General features: G+C 45.7%; 1 protein-coding gene across 1 annotated transcript in view; it reads left to right on the top strand.

Annotated features, from left to right (window-relative positions):
- Window positions 1–22485, top strand: part of mchr2a (melanin concentrating hormone receptor 2a) — a 32128-nt gene extending 9643 nt beyond the window's left edge. Inside the window, exons 3-5 of the mRNA XM_078542312.1 lie at window positions 7847–8041; window positions 10656–10775; window positions 22161–22485. Of these exons, the coding sequence (XP_078398438.1) occupies window positions 7847–8041; window positions 10656–10775; window positions 22161–22485 (640 nt within the window). The remainder of the gene's footprint in view (window positions 1–7846; window positions 8042–10655; window positions 10776–22160) is intronic.
- Window positions 22486–23370: the final 885 nt, after the last annotated feature.

Raw genomic sequence — 23370 nt, forward strand, 5'->3', positions numbered from 1 at the left:
AACTTCTCCTCGTCTCTCAGATTTTTTTGTCAGTTATCTTAAATTTATATTCTCTGGTTATCAACCATCTAACCCGTGGAAACAGTTTCTTCCCAACTACTCTATGAAAACAGTAAATCATTTTGAACACTTCCATTAAATTGTCCTTAACCTTCACTGCTCCCAGGAGAACAATCCCAGCTTCTCTCGTCCGTCCACATGTCCCTCCAAAATGGAACACTCACATGCCTTGCTTTCTGTCACTGTACAAACAGGGATGGGTGAGAATGTGTTGGGACATGTTCCCCAATTTTTAGGGCTAATCCCCCCTCCATGAGCATCTCTCACCTGTCCTGAGGAGTGTTAATACCGAGGCCTTGTGTTCTATCAGACCAAGAGAAAGCTTTGGCTTGGTGGGTAAGCAGAAGCATGGGAGCAAAGTAGAGCAGAGACAGCAAACATACCCAATCTTAGTGATAAGAAAGTCCATGAGCTCCTTGTCCTTGTTGTTGGGTAGGGTTGCGAGTGCTAAAAGAGATGGTTGACAGGCTTAAGTGTGCATTTCTTACAATTGATGGAGGCCTTTCCTGTGTTTTTTTAAACATTCATGGGATGTGGGCATCGCTGGCTAGGCCAGCATTTAGTGAGACTGATCATGATAGGAGAGACTAAGGGTGATTTAAGCCTGAATTTTATGCACGTTGGGCGCACGCAATCGGCAGGCCCGGAAGCGAATGCGTTATCCGCTCCTGCCAGCGATCACAACCCGGAAACAATTTCATACTGGCTGCCCAATGAAGGGCCGGCCAGTGTGAAACGCACCCGGATGCTGGCTCAGCTCTGCCGGGGGTGGTGGGAACATGGTGCGTGCCGGGTCCAATGGTGACCCAGAGGGGGCATTTAAAAGGGCACTGGCAGCTCCCTGAAGGCTGCCAGGAGTTGGAGAGAAGCCTCAGGGAGCTGTCAGAGAGAGAGTGCAAGATCGTATGCTTGGCAAGAGTGATGGCCTCAGCACCCGCTGGGCATACCAGGTAGGAAGGCAATGCCGGTGAGCATTCTGCCCCCCAGTTCTCTGATGAGGGCCTGCGTGTTCTCATGGAGGCAGTGAGTGCCCAGCGTAAAATACTCATGACACAGGATGGCAAAAGGAGGCCACCCTCCAGACAAAGAAGGCCTGGACGAAAGTGGTTGCCCAGGTGAGCGGGCATGATGTTGTGTGCCACACATTGATCCAGTGCCAGAAATGGTTCAATAATCTTCTGTGCTACACAAGGGTGAGTACCAACTTGGCATGGAACTGTGTTTATACGTCTATGTGACTGTGCTTTGTGGCGCTCAGGGGTGTGAGATACAGAGAGCCAAAAGGCATATATCCCGATGCATGCCAAGGCTGAAAGATCATCACACATGGGCACATCACACTCGCTTGAAGAGATTGCCAAAGGCCCTTTCTGGGTCACCATTGGACTGCTGGAAAGCATGCTGAGTCTGAGGCAGATGATGAGTCTTCCATCAGGCAGCAGATTCTGGATGTCCAGCGGGATGCATGGGAGGATGTGGTGGAGATCCCTAAGGATCTGCCAAGGTCTCTGTCATGGAGGAGTCTGTGCTGAGTGTGAGCACTGTGTTGATCCAGATATCCAAGCGCACAGCCTCCTCCATTGAGAGAGTGGCGACTCTCATGGAGAGGCAGCTCCAGGAACATAATCACGGGCAGAATTTTTCACATGGCGGGCAGGCTTGGTGGGAGCGGGCACAGAGCCGATCGCCGTCTACGATCGGCTCCATGCCACCATTTTTCGCAGGCGGGCCAATTAAGGACCGCCCAGAGTAAGACACGATTAGTAGCGCTCAATGCTACCTGTCCAAGGTGGGGGGAGAAGGGAGAGTCGGAGCCAGCGCTCTGTCGTGCATGCGCGTGAAAGAGCACTTCAATCTCCCTGAGGCACGGATCTGCCTCAGGGAGATTGAATCGATATGGAAAAAATTAAATCAAAAATTTATTTAAACATATTCCCTCATGTGACTGTGCCACATGAGATGGGACATGTTTTTATATGTGTGAAAATTTTTTTATTTATTTAATAAAAGCTTTAGGAAACCTCACCCCACTCATGGATGAGATTTCCTAAAAAACGCAAAGGCCACTTGGCATTTTTGCCTGCCCACCAACCGTAAGGTTGGATAGGCAATGTTAACAATTACTTCAATTAATTTCTTAATGGCCTTAATAGGCTGTTTACATATTGGCAGGCGTGCAGCCGACTCCGGCATGCGCCCGACGAACAAAACATCGCAACTCAGTGCAATGACATTGGACGCACGCCCGACGTCATCGCGCGTCATTTTACACATCGGCATATCGGGCCCGACCCGCACACCGACTGAAAAATTCTGCCCCAGGAGTTTATGGGGCTGCACTCGGACCTGCAAGCCCACACACCAGCAGCAACATCAGCAGGTCACTGCCAATGTGAGAGATGGATGAGGCACCTTGTCACTCTGCTAAGTGCCCGTCCATCAACGGTGAGCAGGGAGTTCAAACCAACCTCACGCTGGTAGACCAGCTGCATGCCACATCTGTGGGCTCCTCTCAGGATGCTCCAGATGATAGCAGCATCTTCTCTGCCCCTCTGCCAGTGCCCGTTGCATCTGAAGAGGCCACGATGACTGAGGAGTGCCCAGCCATGGCGCTGGATACTCCCTCCGAGGTGGTGCCTGCACAGGCTCCGCCATCCAGAGGGCGGCCGCCAAGTTCATCAGGGCCAATAGGGTATCACAGTCAGCAGGCTGCCTCCTATGCTGCTGCCAGCGAGGGATGGGAGGGGCACCAAGATGCAGCACTTGCAAATGGAAGCTTAGGGCACTACAAACATAAGAGGGGTTGTCATGGGTAATATTACTTCAGTTGAAACATGTCCGATGTTCAAATTGAGTAAACATGACCACCATTTAAAGGTGTTATAACGTTTCATGGTCTGAATGTGTTTTATGTTTCTCATAGATGTTGGACATGGGAGTGGCTTGTGACAGATGGGAAGGGCTGCTAATTTTATTTCAGAGGTCGTTAGTTGACATAGGGGGGGCCACAGGATGGCCTCATCAGGAATGTTCAGTAAGGTGGCTTCACCCTTGCCCTCAATTTCAAGATAAGCCTTGATGCCTGGCTGAATGGACAGAGAATCAAGCATCCGTGGTCTCCCTGCTTCCCACACCGTTCCTCACTTCGGCAGCCATGGCTTCATCCTGGGCCTTCTCCGGCTTCTCATCAGACCTATCAGTTCAGTGGCCCTCTGTGGCCTGGAGAGTTGCCTCACTGTCTTCATCCTCCAATGGGTCCCCCCTTGACTGAGCAAGATCATGCAGAGCACAGCACACAATGGCAGTAAGCGAGAGGCACTCTGGAGGATATTGAAGTGCCCCCCTGATCGGTCCAGGCAGCAGAACCTCATCTTGAGCAGCCCAATGGTCCTCTCAATTACCACCTTGTAGAGGCGTGACTTCTATTGTACTTCTCCGATTCTGTCCTTGGGTGTCGGATTGGCGTCATGAGCCACCTTTTCAGGGGATAGTCTTTGTCACCCGGGAGCCAGCCATCCAACTGAGCTGGAGTGACGAAGAGCCTTGGCACCTGGGAGTGTCACAGGAGGTACGTATCATGGCAGCTGCCAGGGTACCTGGCACAGACCTGCAAAATCTACGTCCTGCAAACAATCTGGATGCTGATGGAGTGGAAGCCCTTTCTGTTGGCGAAGGCACCTGGCTCACTCATTGATGCCTTTGTGGCCACATGCATGCAATCTAGGATGAGGGGGAACCCAGCAATTGCAGCGAAGCTCTTGCTCGCTCAGCCTGGCTGGCTTCGTCGGTCTGGAAATGAAGTTCATGACCCGTCTGAACAGAGCGTCAGTGACCAGCTTGACACAGCTGTGGGCAGCAGATGGGGAAACACCACATAGATCTCCCACTGACCCTTGGAAAGAACCAGAGGCGAAAAAGTTCAGGGCCACTGTCACCTTAAGGGCCACTGGCATAGAGTGGCCACCGACACAGTTTGAGGCGATCTCTGGGCCAATCATGTGGCAAATAGAGAATACAGTGTCCCTAGAGAGGCGAAGCCTCCTGCAGCACTGGACCTCAGACATGCCCAGGTAGCTGGAGCGCTGCCTGTAGACTCTGGCAGCAGGACAATGGCATCTTCTGCAGGCCCTTCCGCCTTGCATTTCCTGTTGGCCCTGCACCCATTGGCTGCGCCCCTCTTTCCACAGGTCGCTCTCTGGCATGCTGCCTGCCTCCTCTCCCTTCTGGTCCTCTCCTCCACTTCAGAGGATGTCCCTCCAGCGGAGTAGACAATCCCCATTTGCTGGAATACAGATCGCACAGGAGAGTGCGCTGACAGGTGCACCCGGCAGAAAGCCTCGAAGAAAGCTTGTAAGCCGAAGAGTCCTCCAGAAAGCACAGGAAATGCAATGAACTGTCAGAAAACCACCTCCAACCAACTGACACCTAAACTCTTACCTATTCACACAGTCATGGCTCTAGTCTAATTTTATCCCACCCTGGATTGAGTTTCACTTAAAAACGGGATAGCTGCCCAGCCGTGTGGCCCATCCGCCAACTGCAAAACCGCACAGGCCGCATAAAATTTCTATCAATTGTCTTTTTAATGGGTTTAATTGCCCGTTTAATTGTCGGCAGTCGTGCCTCCAACTCCCAAATGTGCCCGCCGACCGTAATATGGTGGAACAGCGTAATGACGTTTGGACACGTGTCCAACGTTTGATTGGCTCGGCCGCCCACCCGATCCTGTAACATAAAATTCTGGCTATACTGTCTAATGCAATAGTTGAAAATTCATTTGCAGTGAGCCTGTGATTACTTGATATTTTATGGCTGTATGTGACACCCCACCGGCAGTACAGGACCTTGAAATATGTACTTTCGCATTTAGTTATTAAACCACTTTAGTGTTATGTACAGCGATTGACGCTAAATTGTTGAGTCACTCAATGTGAGCTGATTATTTTGGTCATTGCTCCTCTGCTTAGAGCTTTGTGATATGTTTGTCGACACTATAGGTTCTAAATAAATGTAAGTTGCTGTTGGTTTAGTGTGTTTAGTGAAAAAGAATAAACCTAGGATTTTGTAAAGAGGGGCATAAAAGATGTGATATTAGACATTTTTAGGTATTCCTGATTTATATGTCTATTTCCATGTGAATAGTTTCATTTTTGTACCCATCTACTGTGAATATTTTTTGTAATAATGCAATGTTAATGTGTATCATGCCACCAACAGAGCATAAAAGGGATTCTTGATAATCACCTAACTGCTCATAAATGTACAGAGGATCATTTTCATTTATCCTCTTCCTTGAGCAGAAGTGCACAAATAACAGTAAATTTTCTAATTTTGAACTGCTGGCACATGTCTGTCAAGATTTCAGGCAATGGAGGTCACAGTATCCCACGGGATATTCTGTCCTTTAAAATTAAAAGAGAGAAAATCCTGCAAGGCCCACTGACCTTCATACCAGAAGTCCTGGTTTGTTCTCTCAGTACACAAATTTCTGCACTGGAAATGAAGATTCATAATATCTAGGGGACTATTTTAACCCTACCCATCCAGTGGCAATTAGACGGGTGAATAGAGTTGCCAGGATCTTGTCATCCGAGATTTTAACTTGCTCTCCTAAACAGGTTGTAAGTGCAACCTCCCCCAAAGCCAATGGCAGCCTGCTTTCCACATCATGATCTGACTGCAATTTTAACTGAGGCCTGTGTAAGAAAGTTGGCACAGAGGCTATGTTGTGTCCCTCCAGAAGAAGGAAAAGGACAGTCGAAGGGGGGACTCACACCTGATGGCCCCTGGCAGCTGTCTGCAGGAGACATTGTCAACAAGCTAGGAGCAGACTCCATTGGCAGCAGGCATACCACACTGTGCAGACCAGAGGCAAAGGAGAATTTATAAAGTAACATAAATCCACATAAAACATTGTAATTATCATTGGTCTGAAACCAAATTATATTGAAGACCACAGATGTCAGTACAGATGCCCCTGTTTCACACACAAAGAAAGTTTATTCATGGTCTGTTAGACTGTTTCAATGCAGTTCATGAACTATTGATTTGCTTTTCAGTTGATCAAAATTAAATGTCAGTTTCTTGAGAATACGGCTTAATGGTATTGATCTAAGATGAGTGGTTCAATGAAGATAATTAATAGGGCATCAAACTGTTCTAACCTCTGCATATATTTGTAGATTTTTTTGTTATATACGTATCAGCAGTCACGTGTAATACGAACAGCTCTTAAACTGTAATTACCAATTTATATATAGAAGTATAACTATAATATTTATAAATATGTTTATAAATTGAACTCAATATTATGGGGGTAAAAACAAAATCTCAAATTTTGATAATCTTTGTAAAAGCAGTAGTACAATCAACATCTGAAGGGCAAAAATGAATTTCAAGTATACTATTACATCTAAGGGGGAATCTCTAGACTTTGCATTTCCTTAGAAAGAAGGGCCAACAGGAAGGATAGATCAGAAATGTAAGCAAGGTGCCTTTGAAAAATCATGCACAACACTTGCCAGAATTTCCAATGTGGACTTCTAGTAGATGAAGCTTCCTGTCAAGTGCACAGGCTCAGATGGTTACCCAAAACTTTAACCTATTTTTTTCTCCTTTCGATGTAATCTCCCTGCTTTATGTTTCCAATAATTTCTGTGGAACTCTAAACATTTGTTTGCTTTGTATCGCTTTTCCCTGTGTAGTTTGTGTCTCAAAACAACCAGCACCTTTAGTAAAACACTGTCAGAGGTCCCATCTTTCGATGAAACATTAAACTGTGGCTCTGTCTGCCCTCTCAGGTGGATGTAAATGATCTTTTGACACTATTCAAACAAGGGAGTTTACCTGATGTTCCAGCCAATATTTATACATCAATTAACATAACTAAAATATAGATTATCTGGTCATGCATTATTTTATTGCTGGCTTTGGGATCTTGCTGTGGATGGATTGACTGCCACTTTTCCTTACATCATAACAGTGACTGCATTTGAAAAGTACTTGATTTCCTTTAAAGCAATACAAAACGTCCTGAGGTTGTGAAGGGTGCTATAAAAATCTATTTAAAATTTGTGTGTGATTTTTGCCACGAGTGCATAATTTAACAGGTTAGGACGTATGAGAAAACTCCTTGCAATCATTCCCATCCGTCAGGAGCGCTGATTGACCACATCAGTCTCACAGGTCATCAGGCTCAGATGAATGTTCAGACCCAGATGGAAAGCGTTAATTGGGACTTCTGCAGCTCAGCCAAAGTGAACTTATCAGGTTTACTCTTGCAGCAATAAACCAAAAAGGAAATGAGGAGATGTTTTTCAACAGCAAGTTGTTCGGATCTGAAATTCATTGCCTGAAAGGGTGATGAAAGCAGATTCAATAGTCATTTTCAAAAGGGAATTGGGTAAATGCCTGAGGGAGGAAGAATTGCAAGGCTGAACAGAAAGAGTAGAGGAGTGGGACTAATTGAAAAGCTCTTTCAAAGAGTCGGCCCAGACACAATGGGTTGAATGGCCTCCTTCCACACTGCGTGATTCTAAGTCCCTTCTTTCTTTCAATCTCATTCAATTTTACAGACCTTGACTTCCCCAATTAATGCCAGTTTAACCTCTGGAGCAGCAGCTACCAACAATATAGAAAGAAGTGCTAGGAAATCTCTAAAACCACTTTTCTCTGTATATCTTTTATATGATTTACAAGTGTATATCTGAGAATCTGATAAAAGATGATTATTGTGTTCAAAAGTCCTAATGGTTTTTGAAACTCTATTTGAATACTTGGTCCATAGGTACCTGGCTCTTGTTCATCCATTTCATCTGACAAGCTTCAGAACCAGGTCAAAAACAATTAAAATCAATTTCTGCCTTTGGGCAGCTTCACTTGTATTGGCTCTTCCTGTCTGGATACATGCGAAAGTCATTAAATTTAAGGATGGCTTGGAAAGCTGTGCTATTGACCTGACTTCACCCCAGGACATACTTTGGTAAGTGTATTTTAAAATAAAGCTCCTAAACGCTTTGGAAGGAACATGGCACAATTTTCTTTCAATTAGATAGGGTTAGCTTAAATTTCATGATGTGCTATCCAGAAGTATTTATTATTTATCTTTTAATTGAAAATTACATAGAAAACAAGCCATTTAGCCTAATTGATTTATGCTGGTGCTTTTGTTTCACATGAGTCTACTTCCAAGGTGACCAACCCTGGTTGAAAAATATAAGGGACACTTAGTCTTGCTGGCAAAGACTTGAGAGCAGTGATAGGGGTGGGGGGTTCTGGCAAACCTGTGAAAATGGGGAGGGGTGCTGGCAAACATGTGATGGGGGGAATGTTGGCAAACATGTGACAGTGGGTGAGCGTGGTTACTGGTGAGAGCGGGTGGAGGCTTGCTAACCTGTGAGGTAAAGGGGTATGGTGTGGTGGGGTGGGGTGGGAGGGGTGCTGGCCAAACCTTCAGGGTAGAGGGGGAGGAGGCCACACCCACCCTGATTCTGAAGTTCCCATCATCCCCCAGAAGAGCCCCAAGCACAAGTCGCCAACCTGCCGCGCCCAACACATGTGCAAAATAAAATAGGCCTTTCAGGACACCAGAGATTCGGGACAAAACGCATCTTGGGAGGAAAATCTGGGAGGGTTGGTCACCCTGCCCATAGAATATCCTTCCCCTTTTTTCTCCCTCATGTGTTTATCCAGCTTCCCCTTAAATACATTTATTTTATTCTCCTCAACTTCCCTATGTTGCAGCAAATTCCACATTCTAACCAATCTTTGGACAAACACTTTAATGCAAAATCTCAATTTATTCAGTGATGAATTATTCAGCATTTTAATAATGCCCTGTGAGAAAACAAACCTATCTTCACTTTCAACATATTCAAAGATTTAATTTTGCTTCCTGCCGAAGTGTGAAGTTTGTGCTAAGATGTTTTAGCATATCATTAAGCTTTCACTTAGCGTATACTTTTTCACTCAACACAAAAACAGAAACAGAAATACCTGGAAAAACTCAGCAGGTCTGGCAGCATCGGCGGAGAAGAGCACAGTTGACGTTTCGAGTCCTCATGACCCTTCAACAGAACTAAGTAAAGATAGGAAAGAGGTGAAATATAAGTTGGTTTAAGGTGGGGGAGGGGGGGGGCGGGGGGATTGTTGGGACAAGAAGCCAGTAATAAGTGGAGATAACCAAAAGATGTCACAGACAAAGGGACAAAGAGGTGTTGAAGGTGGTGATATTATCTAAAGGAATGTGCTAATTAAGGGAGACAGCAGGACAAACAAGGTACAGATAGCTCTAGTTTCACTGATGATTTTAACAACGTTCAAGAATGGCAGGTCATTAGGTTACATTTTTGTCACAATGCTTCATAGAATTCATCTCAGATATGCTCTGAAAGTGTGACATATGTTATTATTTGGATGGAGCAATAGTGAATAATAATGAAACTAAGGTCCACATTTTAAACATGTAAATATTGCTAGAAGATTTCTGACAATTTAACAGCAGAAAAATACAGTGGAGAGACTACCCTTCCTGACCCAATTACCACCTGACCCACCTACCCACTCACCCACCTGCCACCTCACCCACCTGTCACCTCACCCATCTGCCACCCCACTCACCTGCCACCTCACTCACCTGCCACCCTAATCACTTACCACACTACCCACCTACCACCCTACCCACCTGCCAACTCACCCATCTGCCACCTCACCCACCTGCCACCCTAGCCACTTACCAACCTACCAACCTGCCACCCTACTGACTTACCAATAACCTCACCCACCCTATCCACCATATCACCCTGCCCATTCACTCATGCATCCATTCACTAACATTCACACTGGACATTTAAACCCCCGAAGCTCCAGGGCAACAATGAATCTCTTCGATTGAAGGTACTCTCCACATTCCTGGAGAAGTCAGGCTCGGTATCCAGCCTGAAATGTGGAGCAGCATTGGGACACCAGAAAGTAGGAACAGAGCAGCAATCTGATGTTGATTGCCTCTTTGCGGAAGATCCAGGTCACCGCCGAAATTTCCTTAAATCTGCGGCACTGTGACAGTACCATGGACTGAGTGCAACCTTGAAATCGCAATATAAATTGATTCCCATATACCTCAAAGAGTGAATCATTCTCAGTTCATTTTGTGCAGTATAACACCACCCAGAGAAAGTGCAAGTTAGCAAAAATATTCCGAGCCTTCTTAAACCCCTATCGCTTTTCTATATAAGCATATATCTAGGGTGTGGTATGCTGCTGATTATATAACTGCAGCCACATTTTTAATGTCAGTGGTATCTATTTTGAATTGTTTTGCTGAAAAAAAAGTTGTTGTCAATTTGTCTTTATATACAGTTGAAACAAAAAAAGCTGAGAATTAAATAAAGTCCGGTGTTTTTGTTAATTCGCCACATAGCAAATCAGTGCTGCCATTTTGGGCATCATTTGACAAATGTTTTATTTGATGGCCACAATTACCAAAAAGCAAGACAACTTCAAAATAAGGCAATAATCTGCTGGGAAATCCAGATCAACGTACAAGCACTGATCAATAATCAGCCAAAATTAACATATTCTCTCTTCTCTTTTCACAGGTATACACTGTATCACACCTTAACTTCTTTTTTCTTTCCCTTGCCACTGATATTGATTTGCTACATACTGATTCTATTTTACACATGGGACATCTATCAGGAAAACAAGAGAACTGGAAGGTAAATCATTTTATCATACTCAAGTAAACTACATGAACAAAGGTGAGCTGTTCGTTCCAAAATGTTTTCGGGTTTCTTTTGGTTAGCCAAGTGTCTGAAACCAACTTTTATGTTTAATAGTCTCTAAGGCTAAGAATTGAGAAAGCCACGCTTATCGGCTATCAGAGTTGAATGTACACTCTTTCCCAATAGGGACAAAGTGCACTTCCCAGATTGCAGTGAACCTGGGGGCAACTTGGCAAAGAGTCAGTGATTCGGGATTCTCAGGAATGCTGTCAGTGGCCTGGGTTTTAGCCTTGTCGGGCGCGTGCGGTCGGCGGGCCCCGAACCGGTCAGGAAGCAGACCCCCGCCCGCGATCGGCCCACAACCATGATTTCAGGCTGGCTGGCAAATTAAGGCCCACCCAGCATGAAACACGTCTTCCCAACGGTCGGGAAGGGCCGGGTGGGGACGGAGGCCTGTCGGGTGCCCGGTCCAATGGTAACCCAGCGGGCAGTTTAAAACCAACACAGGCAGCTCCTTGAAGGCTGCCACGGAAGAATCATATATTCTGCGTGCCGAAGACCAAAGCTTTGGCCTCAACTATGGCTGGAGACACCAGGCGAGAGGACAGGTCGGGTGGGCACTCAGCTCCCCCCAGTTTTCGGACGAGTGCCTCGCGGTCCTCCTGGAGGAGGTGGCTGTCAGGAGGGACACCCTCATCCCCAGAGATGGAAGGAGGAGACCACCGCACCTTACAAATAGAGCTTGGGAAGAGGTGGCAGTGTTGGTCAGCAGCCATGATGTTGTCCGGCGCACTTGGGTCCAGTGCTGCAAAAGGTTCAACAACCTGCTGCACTCGGGAAGGGGGAGTACCGTGTTGTCATGGATCAATGTGGAGAAGTGTTAAGGGCTGGCCGTCCCTCCATGGAGCTCAAGGGTGTTAGAGTCTGAGTGCCAACTTTCAAGGACGCCGGAGCTGGCCAAGGGGGTGAGCCCTGGTTGCTTGGGCTGAGTGCCTTGCGGCTCGAGGGCCACGACTCGGATGTGCCCTGCTAAGTGTTCCTCAGGTTGGGTTAGTCAGCCTGCAATGGCGCTGCAGGTATATGGTGGACCAATCAATGCTCCTCTATCCTTTCAGGAGAAGATGATCCATAACAGATAGAGAGGTCATGGAGAGACAGAGGCCCCCCAAACCTCCTAATCCTGACAAGTTTGAGTAGGATGCCTTGGAGCTGGTGAGGCACCACTCACCTCGTTCAGCCGGTCGTGGAGAGGCGGGGGTGTCAGATGAAGGTAAGAGTGCAGTGCACAGAGGTGTGAGTTTTGGATTGTGCAAACATTCTTGTGTAGTCTCATCATTAATAGGAGCCTCAAAACTGGAGCCCCCGTTGATCATTGAAAGATGATTGCACCATGATGCAGATCTCCATGGTCTCACCAGGGTGCCTGACATGCACAGCAACACTGTGATGACTTAACTAATGACATGTCATTGTTCTCCCTTAGACTCGCCAGAGGCACTCATTCTCAGGACCCCGAAGAGCCACCCCTGACACCAGAGGAATGCCAGGCTTCAGTTGCACCTGCGTCACACTCGCTCTCTGAACCAGGTACCAGTGCAGATACCAGCACCTCGGTGGGCGTTAGATCTTCAGCTAGAATGTCAGTGCACAGCGGTGAGGGCACTTCACACTCGCTTGAGGTGCAGGCGGAGGCAGAGAGTGCCGAGGGCACCAGCAGCTGGAGGACTGCTGGGGACCAGGACGATGCTGAGTCGAAGGCAGATGATGAACCTCTGGAGTTGTCCATTAGGCGGCAGATGCTGGATGTCCAGCGGGATGTGCGGTAGGATCTGGCAGAGATCCATGAGGGTATGTGTGCCATGGTCTCTGTTGTGGAGGAGTCCATGTGGAGCATGAGCACTGCGTTGACCGTCATCGCCAAGCTCACTGCCTCCTCCATTGAGAGAGTGGCGACTCTCATGGAGAGGCAGCTCCAGGAACAGAATCAAGGGTTCCTGGGGTTGCACTCGGACCTGCAAGCCCTCACACAGGCAATGACCTCAGGTGGTCAGTGCCAATGTGGGAGATGGATGAGGCACCCAGTATCCCAGCTAGGTGCCCATCCATCAATGGTGAGCAGGAAGGCCCAGAACGACTTCATATTGGCGCACAAGCTGCTTATCATCTCTGCGGGCTCCTCTCAGGGCGCTCTGGATGATGGCAGCAGCTCCTCCTCCCCTCTGCCAGTGACCGTGGCATCTGATGAGGCTGCGATGACTGGGGAGATGCCAGCTGTGGCACTGGCCGCTCCCTTCCAGGTGGGGCCAGCACAGGCTCCACTGGCCAGAGGACGACCGCCAAGGTCATCAAGGTCAACAAGACAGCAGAGTCAGCAGGCTGTCTCCAATGCTGCTGCCAGCGAGAGAGGGGTGTTGGGGGGGGGTGGGGGGGGTGGTGGGGGGGGGGGGGGGGGGCACCTATACGTAGCACTCACAAACTTAAGTTTAAGGCACCACGAGCACAAGAGGGACTGATCAAGGGTGATCTTCTGGTGTGTAATGTTTTGTTTATGTTTTCTGGTCTGCAAATTAAGACCAGAGCAGGTGATGTTAATTTGTTTGGATTGTCAAATGAGATAAATTTTGGTTTTGTCCTAATGGCCTGAGTATGCTTCATCTTTGTATTTTTTTTGGTGCAGGGTACACCAGTATGTAATGCTGGACGTGAGTATCTCTAAACTTTATTGCACAGGCACTGAGTGAACTTTGGGTTCAAATGAAAGGGTCATTTCAGACATCTGGGATGGAGGCGGCAGCCCTGGCATGAGGTGGAAGCAGATCTTTGGCAGTCCAGCTGAAGGAGCGTTGGATCAAGGCGACCCTGGTGTCCCTGCCTCCCTGGAGGTTACCGAGGTCTGCCTCCAAGCCCTCAGCATTCTCCTCACTGTGCTCCTCTTCTGACTCACCACTGGGCTCATCCTCTGTGGCCTGTGCAGCTGCGTCAAGATCCTCTTCCTCCGGTGGGTCCCCCCTTGCCAGTGCCAGATTGTGGAGAGCGCAGCATGCAAACACCAACAGTGACACCCACTCTGGAGGGTATTGTAGTGCTCCTCCTGAACAGTCCAGGCATCGGAAGCGCATCTTCAGAAGACCTATGGTCCTCTCTATCACTGCCCTTGTGATGGCATGGCTCCTATTATACCGCTGCTCTGTCTCTGTTCTTGGATGGCGGAGAGGCATCATAAGCCACCATTTGAGGGGATAGCCCTTGTCGCCCAGCAGTCATCCATCCAGTTGGGCTGGAGCACTGAACAGCCTCAACACCTGGGATTGTCTGAGGATGTAGGCGTGGTGGGAGCTGCCTGGGTACCTTGCACAGACTTGTAGAATCTGCACCCTGTGATCACACACTATCTGCACGTTCATGAGTGGAATCTCCTCCTGTTGACGAACGCACGCTGACGCCTTGATGGCCACATGTGTGCAGTCGATTGCACCCTGGACGCGGGGGAACCCAGCAATCGCAGAAAAGCCTCTGGCTCACTCAGCCTGGCTGGCCTTGTCCATAAGGTAAAGAACAAATGGAGGTCACAGCTTCCCTGGAGAGGCGGAGCCTACTTCGTCATTGCACCTCGGACACATTGAGGTAGCTGCATCGCTGCCTGTAAACCCTGGCAGCAGGATAGTGGTGTCTTCTGCGGCCCCTTCTGCCTTGGGCTACCCGCTGCGCCCCTTGTGCCTGCGCCTCTCCTACCACAGGTCCCTCCCCTGGAAGCTGCATTGGAACACTTGGCCTCTCTCCCTCCTGCCCCTCTCTTCCTCCTCAGTGGAGGTGCCTCCAGTGGAGACCACAATCCCCATTATCAGGATAACAGAAGGCTGCCTGATGCTTGGAAGGATCCAAACAGTCAAAATCCTCCGGAGACCTTGGAGACTCCAATGAGTCCTGAAATGAAGCTTAGAAATGCTAAGGCTGAAGCTCAGAACTGAGATGAAGCTGTCAAGTTCAAATGAGCAACCAGCAGCAAACTATCTCCTAAACTCCTCACTATCCACACTGACAATGCTGCTGACTCTTTTTATCATGCCCCCAGATAAGGTTTTGAAAAATGTGGGCTGCCCGCCTGCCCATGCAACAAGTGCAAAATCGCACCAGGAACATAAAATTGGGATCAATTAAGTTTTTAATGGCCTTAAGTGGTCTTTTAATTGAATGCGGGCACGGCTCCAACACCCGCGTGTGCCAACTGACCTAAAAATTGCACGCGTGCGGAGTGATGTTGGGGCGCTCGCCCGCCCATGAGGCGTAAAATTCTGCCCAGTGTTTCACCAGATAGCATTACCAGCAAGGTGACTGTTGGGAATTCTCCACCCCAACACCGCTGCCCCCCCACCCCGACCCCAACCCCTAACCAACTTACTGGAGCCAAGCGGCAGAGCTACTCCTCCAGATATCTCGAATAAGCCAGACTGGTTGGTAAATCATTGACAGCATCCTGAAGTGTTAGAGACCCAGCTGGCTCTGTCAGATTGCCAGAGGGGATTGATTTGGTTTCAATCTCTCATTGTCAAGAATGCCATGCTGGAGGCAATGTAACCCACGACAAACATGGCTTACCGCCACAGCTGAGAACTTACAACCACGGATTTGAACTCTCACAAGACCGAGCAGGTCCACAAATTCCTCCTGCGAGCAGCCGTAAAATAAACGAGTTACATTGGAACATTAAATACAGGAGTAGGTCATTCAAACCCTTCAGGCTACTCCACCATCCCATTTGATTGTAGCTGATCTGCACCTCACCTCCATTTATCTGCTTTTGCTCCCTATCCCTTAGTACATTTGCCTGACAAAAAATATAAAGATCTTAGTCTTGAAAGCTCCAACAGGCCTAGCATCCACAGCCTTTTGGGGGAGAGAATCCAGTTTTCTGCCACCTTTTTTGTGAAAAGCTGCTTCCTGATTTCATTTTCCATTATTCTCCTTTCCATGGTTGGAAATATACCTCATTGATAGTGGTTCCATCAGCTGGAGGCGCTGAATTTTAACAGCAATTGCTGACCTTTTTCCAATATAATTGAAGCAGGCATTGAACCACTGACACATGAGCATATTGTCTGTTTTATTTGCACATTCACAGGATCTTGGCATTGCTGACAAGTTCAACATTATTGCCCATGGCTAATTGCCTCTGAGTAGGCATTGGTGACAACAGAGTGTTTTGTTAGGCCACGTTAAATATCAGATCCCAGACCAGGTGAGAAGTTTTTTTTTAATTCATTCAAGAGATGTGGGCTTCGCTGGCTAGGCCAGCATATATTGCTGGCCTAGCCAGCAAAGTCCCTAATTACTCTGGTGGTGGTGAACTGTCTTCTTGAACTGCTGCAGTCCCTGTGGTGTAGGTACACCCACAGTGCTGGTAGGGAGGGAGTTCCAGGGTTTTGACCCAGCGACAGTGAAGGAACAGTGATATATTTCCAATTCAGGATGGTGTGTGGCTTGGAGGGGAACGTCCAGGTGGTGGTGTTCCCATGTATCTGCTGCCCTTGTCCTTCTAGATGGCAGTGATCATGAGTTTGGAAGGTGCTGTCGAAGGAGCTTTGGTGAATTTCTGCAGTGGATCTTGTAGATGGTAAACACTGCTGCTACTGTGCATCGTTGGTGGAGGGAGTGAATGTTTGTGGATGGGGTGCCAATCAACCAGGCTGCTTTGTCCTGGATGGTGTCCAGCTTCTTGAGTGCTTTGGAGCTGCACTCATCCAGGCAACTGGGGAGTATTCCATCACACTCCTGACTTGTGCCTTGTAGATGGTGGATGTGCTTTGGGGAGTCAGTAGATGAGTTACTCGCTGCAGGATTCCAAGCCGCTGACCTGCTCTTGTCACCACAGTCCAGTTCAGTTTCTGGTCAATAGTAACCCCAAGGATGTTGGATAGTGGGGAATTCGGCAATGGTAATGCATTGAATGTCAAGGGGCGATGGTTAGATTCTCTCTTATTGGAGGTGGTCGTTGCCTGGCACTTGTGTGGCGTGAATTTTACTTGCCACTTGTCAGCTCAAGCCTAGATATTGTCCATGGGAGAATAAAAGCAAAATACTGAGGATGCTGGAAATCCGAAAGAAAAACAGAAAATGCTGGAGAAACTCAGCCGGCGAAATTTTACGGCAGCGGGATTTTACGTTCCCGCCGAAGCCAGTAAGGTTTAGAATGTCTCGCCGCATTTTATGGCCCCGTCCCCGCCGAAAGGGGGCCGTAAAATTCTGCCCAGCAGGTCTGACAGCATCTGTGGAGAGAAAAACAGAGTTACGTTTCAGGTCTGTATGACCCTTCTTCAGAGCTACAGAGAAGTAGAAATGTGATTAAATTTATACTGTTTAAGGTGGGTGGAGCAGGTGAACCTGGATAGAGGGTCAGCAATAGGTGCGAGCAAAGGAGAGATTGACAAAGATGTCATGGACACAAGACAAAGGGAGTGTTAATGGTTGTGGTAAGGGCTAAAAATGGTACTGATAGTGGCATAAATGTATGAAAGCAGAATGTGATAATAGCAGAACAGGGGTAAGCACTCTGAAAAGAACAACACCAACAAGTGACCGATGGCCCTTGTGGGGGTGGGGTGGGGAGAGGGGGCGGTGGGGGGGAAAAAAAGGATCGAAAATGGAATAAAAAGGGCGGGGGATAAAACAATGAATAAATGAATAAAAATAAGTGGATAAAAAAGTTAATTTTGAAAGAAGGGATAAAAAAGGGGTGAAGATGGAGGAGAGAGTTCATGGTCGGAAGTTGTTGAACTCAATATTAAGTTCAGAAGATTGTAAAGTGCCTAATCGGAAGATGAGGTGCTGTTCCTCCAGTTTGCGTTGGGCTTCACTGGAACAATGCAGCAGGCCAAGGATGGACATGTGGGCATGAGAGCAGGATGGGGTGTTGAAATGGCAAGCGACAGGGAGGTCTGGGTCATGCTTGTGGACAGACCAAAGGTGTCCCACAGTCACCCAGTCTGCGTTTGGTCTCTCCAATGTAGAGGAGATCACATTGGGAGCAGCGAATGCAGTAGACCAAATTGAAGGAGGTGCAAGTGAAACACTGCTTCACCTGAAAGGAGTGTTTGGGCCCTTGGACCGTGGGGAGTGAGGAGTTAAAGGGGCAGGTGTTGCACCATCTGCGGTTGCATGGGAAGGCACCGTGGGAGGGGGATGAGGTGTTGGGGGTGATGGAAGAGGGCCAGGATGTCACGGAGGGAACAGCCCCTACAGAATGCTGTTGGGGGTGGGGGGGAGGGGAAGATGTGTTTGGTGGTGGCATCATGTTGGAGTTGGCGGAAATGGCGGAAGATGATCCTTTGAATGCGGCAATATTTTCCATGTCTTGCTGCATTTGGACATGGACTGCTTCAGTATCTGAGGAATTGCGAATGGTGCTGAACATTGTGCAATCATCAGCGAACATCCCCACTTCTGACCTTATGATGGAAGGAAGGTCATTGATGAAGCAGCTTAAGATGGTTGGGCTGAGGATACCAGTCCTAGCATGGCTGGTTTCCTTCCCTAAAGGGCACTAATGAGCTAGTTGGGTTTTTATGACAATCCAGTAGTTTCATGGTCACCCTTCCTGATACTATGCTTTATTCCAGCATTATTTAATTCACTGAATTTAAATCACCCAGTTCTGGATTATTAATCCAGTAATATAACCACAATGCTACTGAACAGAAGCTGGCTTCAAGAGAATGCCGTTCGCAACTGCCTTCCCAAATATCAGGATTTTCTCATTAGCTCAGTGGCGGATATTTGCTTTCAACATGACGGAAAGACCTACCCAGGCAGCTTGGGACCTTTCAGCTATCCTGATGTTCTAGTGTTGCATTACCAGCCTTAGTAGTGTTTACTGTTTAATCTAGATCTGTATGTAAAAGGCTCTGACAAAGAGATTCACCCATTGTGAGTTGATTTTTTTCCCTCCCAAGGCCTGGATGCCTGACCACTATAGGTCAGGCTCCTCTGCTTGTTGCAGCCCTTTCCCCCTTTTTAGCCATAAATTCACTTTTGAGCACAGTACTGAACTTCACACATGCTCCGAAGGAAATCATTTTGTTTCATGCTCTGGAACCCCAATGGAAAGAGAACTGCTCGGACACATCTCATTCACCAAAAGCCCAGCCCGCGTGGAACCTTTCTGTCACTGAAGAGAAATAGTGAAAAACAAAGCACCTTTTCACCTCCTTGGCACAGTGGAGGATAGCAACAAACTTCAGGAGAGCAATGAAATGAGAAGACATATGGCAGATGAAATTTAACATAGAGAAGTGTGAAGTGATATATTCTGTTAGGAAGAATGAGGAGAGACAATCTGAATTAAAAGGTACAATTTTAAAGGTTATGTAAGAGTAGAGGGAGGTGGTGGCATAGTAGTATTATCACTAGTCTAGTATTCCAGAGACCCAGGGTAATACTCTGGGGAACCTATGTTTGAATCCCACCATGGCAGAGGGTGGAATTTGGAATTCAATAAAAATCTGGGAATTAAAAGGCTGATAATGACCACTAATGCCCTTTAGGGAAGGAAATCTGCTGTCCTGACCTGCATGTGACTCTTAAATGCCCTCTGAACAAGGTCACAAAAATGAATAAAATAAACCTGAGGCCTGTTAACACAAATCTTTGAAGGTGGCAGGGGAAGTATGAGAATTTGTTATATTTGCATAATCTTTATCTCTTTATTCGGAGATCTCTTTATTAGGAGGTCTGTTATATTGAGGTAAGTTTTAATGATTTGTCAGCAACGTTTAATGTGTACCAACTGAAATGTATGATAACATCTGGAATAACAACAGTTAATGATGTTGAAGAATCTCAACACTGATAATAATTTTGAAAAATATCTGAAAATTTTATTAACTTTCAAAACAATCTTCAAGGAGCAGGATTATGTAGGTTACATTTTCAGATGTTTGTACCAGATTTCTATTCAGGTTTTGTGTCATTGGCTATTTCTGTAAAGGGACCTCACATCCTTATAGTCCAGACAGTATTTTTACCTTTCCAACAGCTAGAAAAATGTCAACAATACCCAGAGATTAGCAAAGAAACCTCTTTGTTGTACTCTGCCTTACTAATACCTTTTCAGGGTGGACTGAATATTCTATCATACTGTGGCTCACTCTATAAATCAATAGTGAACATGTTTAACATGGAGCAGATAAGTGGACAGTACCTGGTGCAAAGTATTATATTCCCAATAATTGACAGACTTTTCTATCCTTCAAAATATATCAAAACTTCTCCTGAGATACCTTTTAACATGTTTATGTTATTCAGCTGTGCTCCTTTAATTCTCCTTTTATCAGTTGTTCTGATGCGGCAGATGATGTGCGCCAGGCGCATCAAATCCACAAGGGAAACTTGATCACGCAGTCACAGCAATTTTGCAATTTGTATTTTATTTCAAGAACGTGCCCTGAATTCAGAAGTAATAAGTCCACGAAGACTCTAGAGATGTTTTGCAAAACTAAATTAAACATTTATTAACAAAAGAAAAGATTTCAAGCACATACATAGGTCTACAAATTACTACTATAATAACTCCTAAAACCCCTAATTAATCTGGCTTCCAGTTACACCCCCATTAAGGCAACAATAAAAAACAAATAGATTTTAAACAGATCCAGGCAAATCACGACAATACCCTGGACAGTAGAATTCAAAATGGCTTATCCCAACTTCAGTTTTTGTACAGCTTAATGCACAAATACTGGAGGTTTTTCACACTTCCAGTAGATCTTGCAATGCCTTTTTCTCTGACGCATAGCCTCTTCTCCTTTATACATGTTTCCCCCTTTTAATGCAAATTCCATTGTTCCCATATGTCTTTGGAACTTTACCTTTCTCATAATACAAATCTTATCATGGTGCTAATAATATCAGTAACATTTGGGAAAAAAATAAACACACTATTTGGCTTAGCTTTTCTGGCTAGGTGTAACATCCTACCATCTCTTTGAAATTCAAACTATCCTGATTTATCTAAAAATGCAAATTCTCCTCAACTCACATTCTAAAACTTCAGCCATGTTTACTTATTTTGCATTTCAAACCTAGCTTCCTTTTCATGAATCAAAGCCTCCAAGACCAGCTGTCTCCAATTCAATGACACACACATGAAGAAACTATCCAAATCCCACCATTAACCTACTTTTACAATAAATCACAATAATATTATGAGAATTATTATATTTTCATGCCACCATTCTACTAATTATTTTTCTCCTCAGTCTTGTCTATGTTCTTCCTTGCTTTAGCCTGGCTGATTCTATTGAGTTGTTTTGCTCTATGACCTACTTTAAGCCCTTGTACCTTACATGCAGTATGAGAGGTTTCTCTCCTGTCTGGCTGCATGAACCAAATCTACAGGCAATCAATAGTTATGTCCCAGGAAAATCACATGGGCATTGCGCACAGAAAGATTATGCATGCTTTGTGGTCCAGAAACATTATGAAAGAATGTTAATTGAATACCATGATCCATGGGAAGAAAGTAAAAACCAATGCCAAGTCTGGTGAGGGACAAGTGGAGGCGGCAGCGTCATGAAGGTGTGGTGGTGACAATGGGGGACATGAAGTGAGGAAGACCAATGAAGAATGCTGAAGAAATATTGCAGAAGTGGAGCCATTCATGGAATCAACCTCCTTGTCAGGATGCTAATTGTATATCAATTGTGTTTGCAGATGGTGGGCATTAAGTGTGAATTTAAAAATACACTTATTGAAACTGTGGTGCAGTTGAGTTCGGAGGTGTATGCTTATAATGTTTAACTCTGTAAATAATTGTAAGGCTAAGTAAAGATTGGCTCCAAGTTCACCAGCTGGGCTTTCCGAAATAGAGCACAGAATTCCCTAAAACGACAGTGAGTGCAGATTAGGAGTTGAGGATAGGGAGCTTGTTTAAGGGATATGTTTGATTGCTTTTTTTACGAACAGGATTTATTGACAGATGGGGAAGGTACTGTGCCTGTGTTTATGAGTGTTCAGGGTTTTTCGATTGGTGCAAATTTCACATTCACTGTAAACAAACCAATCAATTTCAAGCCCTACAGAAATCTGTCAATTTCCCAGGATCAGGAACACTTTGCATACTCAATAGATCCAAATGTTGTAGTTATATACATATTCTAGGAATTAAGCCCAAAATCCCAAATCCCATTATAATTGTTTATTTGGCGCTGTTCAGAGATTGACACATTTTTGGTTTTTTCTCATTTTGTTGAAACATCAAGAATTGCCCTGCATTAGAATGTGCTAGAAAACCATAAAATTAAAAGTAGAATAGCCCTGCTATGACTGAAATGAATGAAGTGAAATCGGCTGTGCTTAAATAAATCATGTTTTCTTATTTCTGTTTAGATATAACGCGACTATCCCCAGAGCGCGACTCAAACGACTGACCAAGATGGTCCTGGTTTTAGTGAGCATTTTTGTGGTTAGTTCAGCACCATATCATGTGATGCAACTGATAAATCTCGAAATCACTCAGCCAACCACTGCTTATTACATTAGCTATTACATCTCCATCTGCCTCAGCTATGTCAGCAGCAGCACAAACCCCTTTCTCTACATCTTGTTCAGTGGCAATTTCCGCAGGAGGCTATCTGGCTGCAAAAAGATTCAACTGAAAGTGACTGAACGTGAAATTATTAACATAGAAAGCACAGTGAAGTTAAGTTATTAGATTAAATACCTCCTTTATAAGCAAAAAAGACTGTGCTTGTGGAATGTTACTGTGTGGGTTAGTATATAGTAATGTAAATGTTGATGTCCGAAGCACCATCTTGAATAAAAATAGCCCTGCAATATAAATATATTCGCTGAAACTCTTAACTTAGTTCAACCGATAGAATGAACCATATTCCTACCTCCAGTACACAGTGGAAAACCTATCGGGTGTAAAGAGTGTCCAAAGCCAATCAAACTGGATAGTGCGATGTGGCAGAATATTTTAGTTACTGCCCTTTCAGTCTGAATCCAACCAAAAGAGAACCAGAACTCTATCAAACGGTTGGCAAGGGCCAGAATTTCAAGAGAATCTGAGACTAAAAAATAATTCTTAGACTGAGGTCTCATTCTGAGAGGTAGTTAAAAGAGATTGCAGTGCACAAATAGAGACTTGCTCCTCTAAGGTACCAGTCAAAATCCATTGTCAGAAGAATAATGGTCAAAGCCCTGAAGTGCAGCTCTTCCACACCATTAGTTACAAAAATGTTTTTCAATCTCAGTGTTGCTGCCATCCATCTGCTCAATAAAAGTCAACATTCAGTTCACGTGACACTGGCAGTTCTAGCGGCATTGAAATAGAAACAACATCAAACAACTGTTATAAAGCTCACAATATATCCACTTGTACGTTTCTTAATCCACACCACAGCTCTTGCTTACAATTAGCAATGTTTTTGCATGTATTCCATACCTGTGATGATAAGGCTTTAAACAATTATTAGGAATAAATGGTATTTACAATTATGTTTTCATGTTCAAAAGTCATTTTGAGAAGAAAATGGAACAATCTTTTCATAGGATTTGTTCTATGCATGCCATTGATAAATACCATGTTTTCTGT

This window comes from Cetorhinus maximus, chromosome 5, assembly GCF_964194155.1.
Source record: "Cetorhinus maximus chromosome 5, sCetMax3.hap1.1, whole genome shotgun sequence".
In the NCBI taxonomy this organism is placed as follows: domain Eukaryota; kingdom Metazoa; phylum Chordata; class Chondrichthyes; order Lamniformes; family Cetorhinidae; genus Cetorhinus; species Cetorhinus maximus.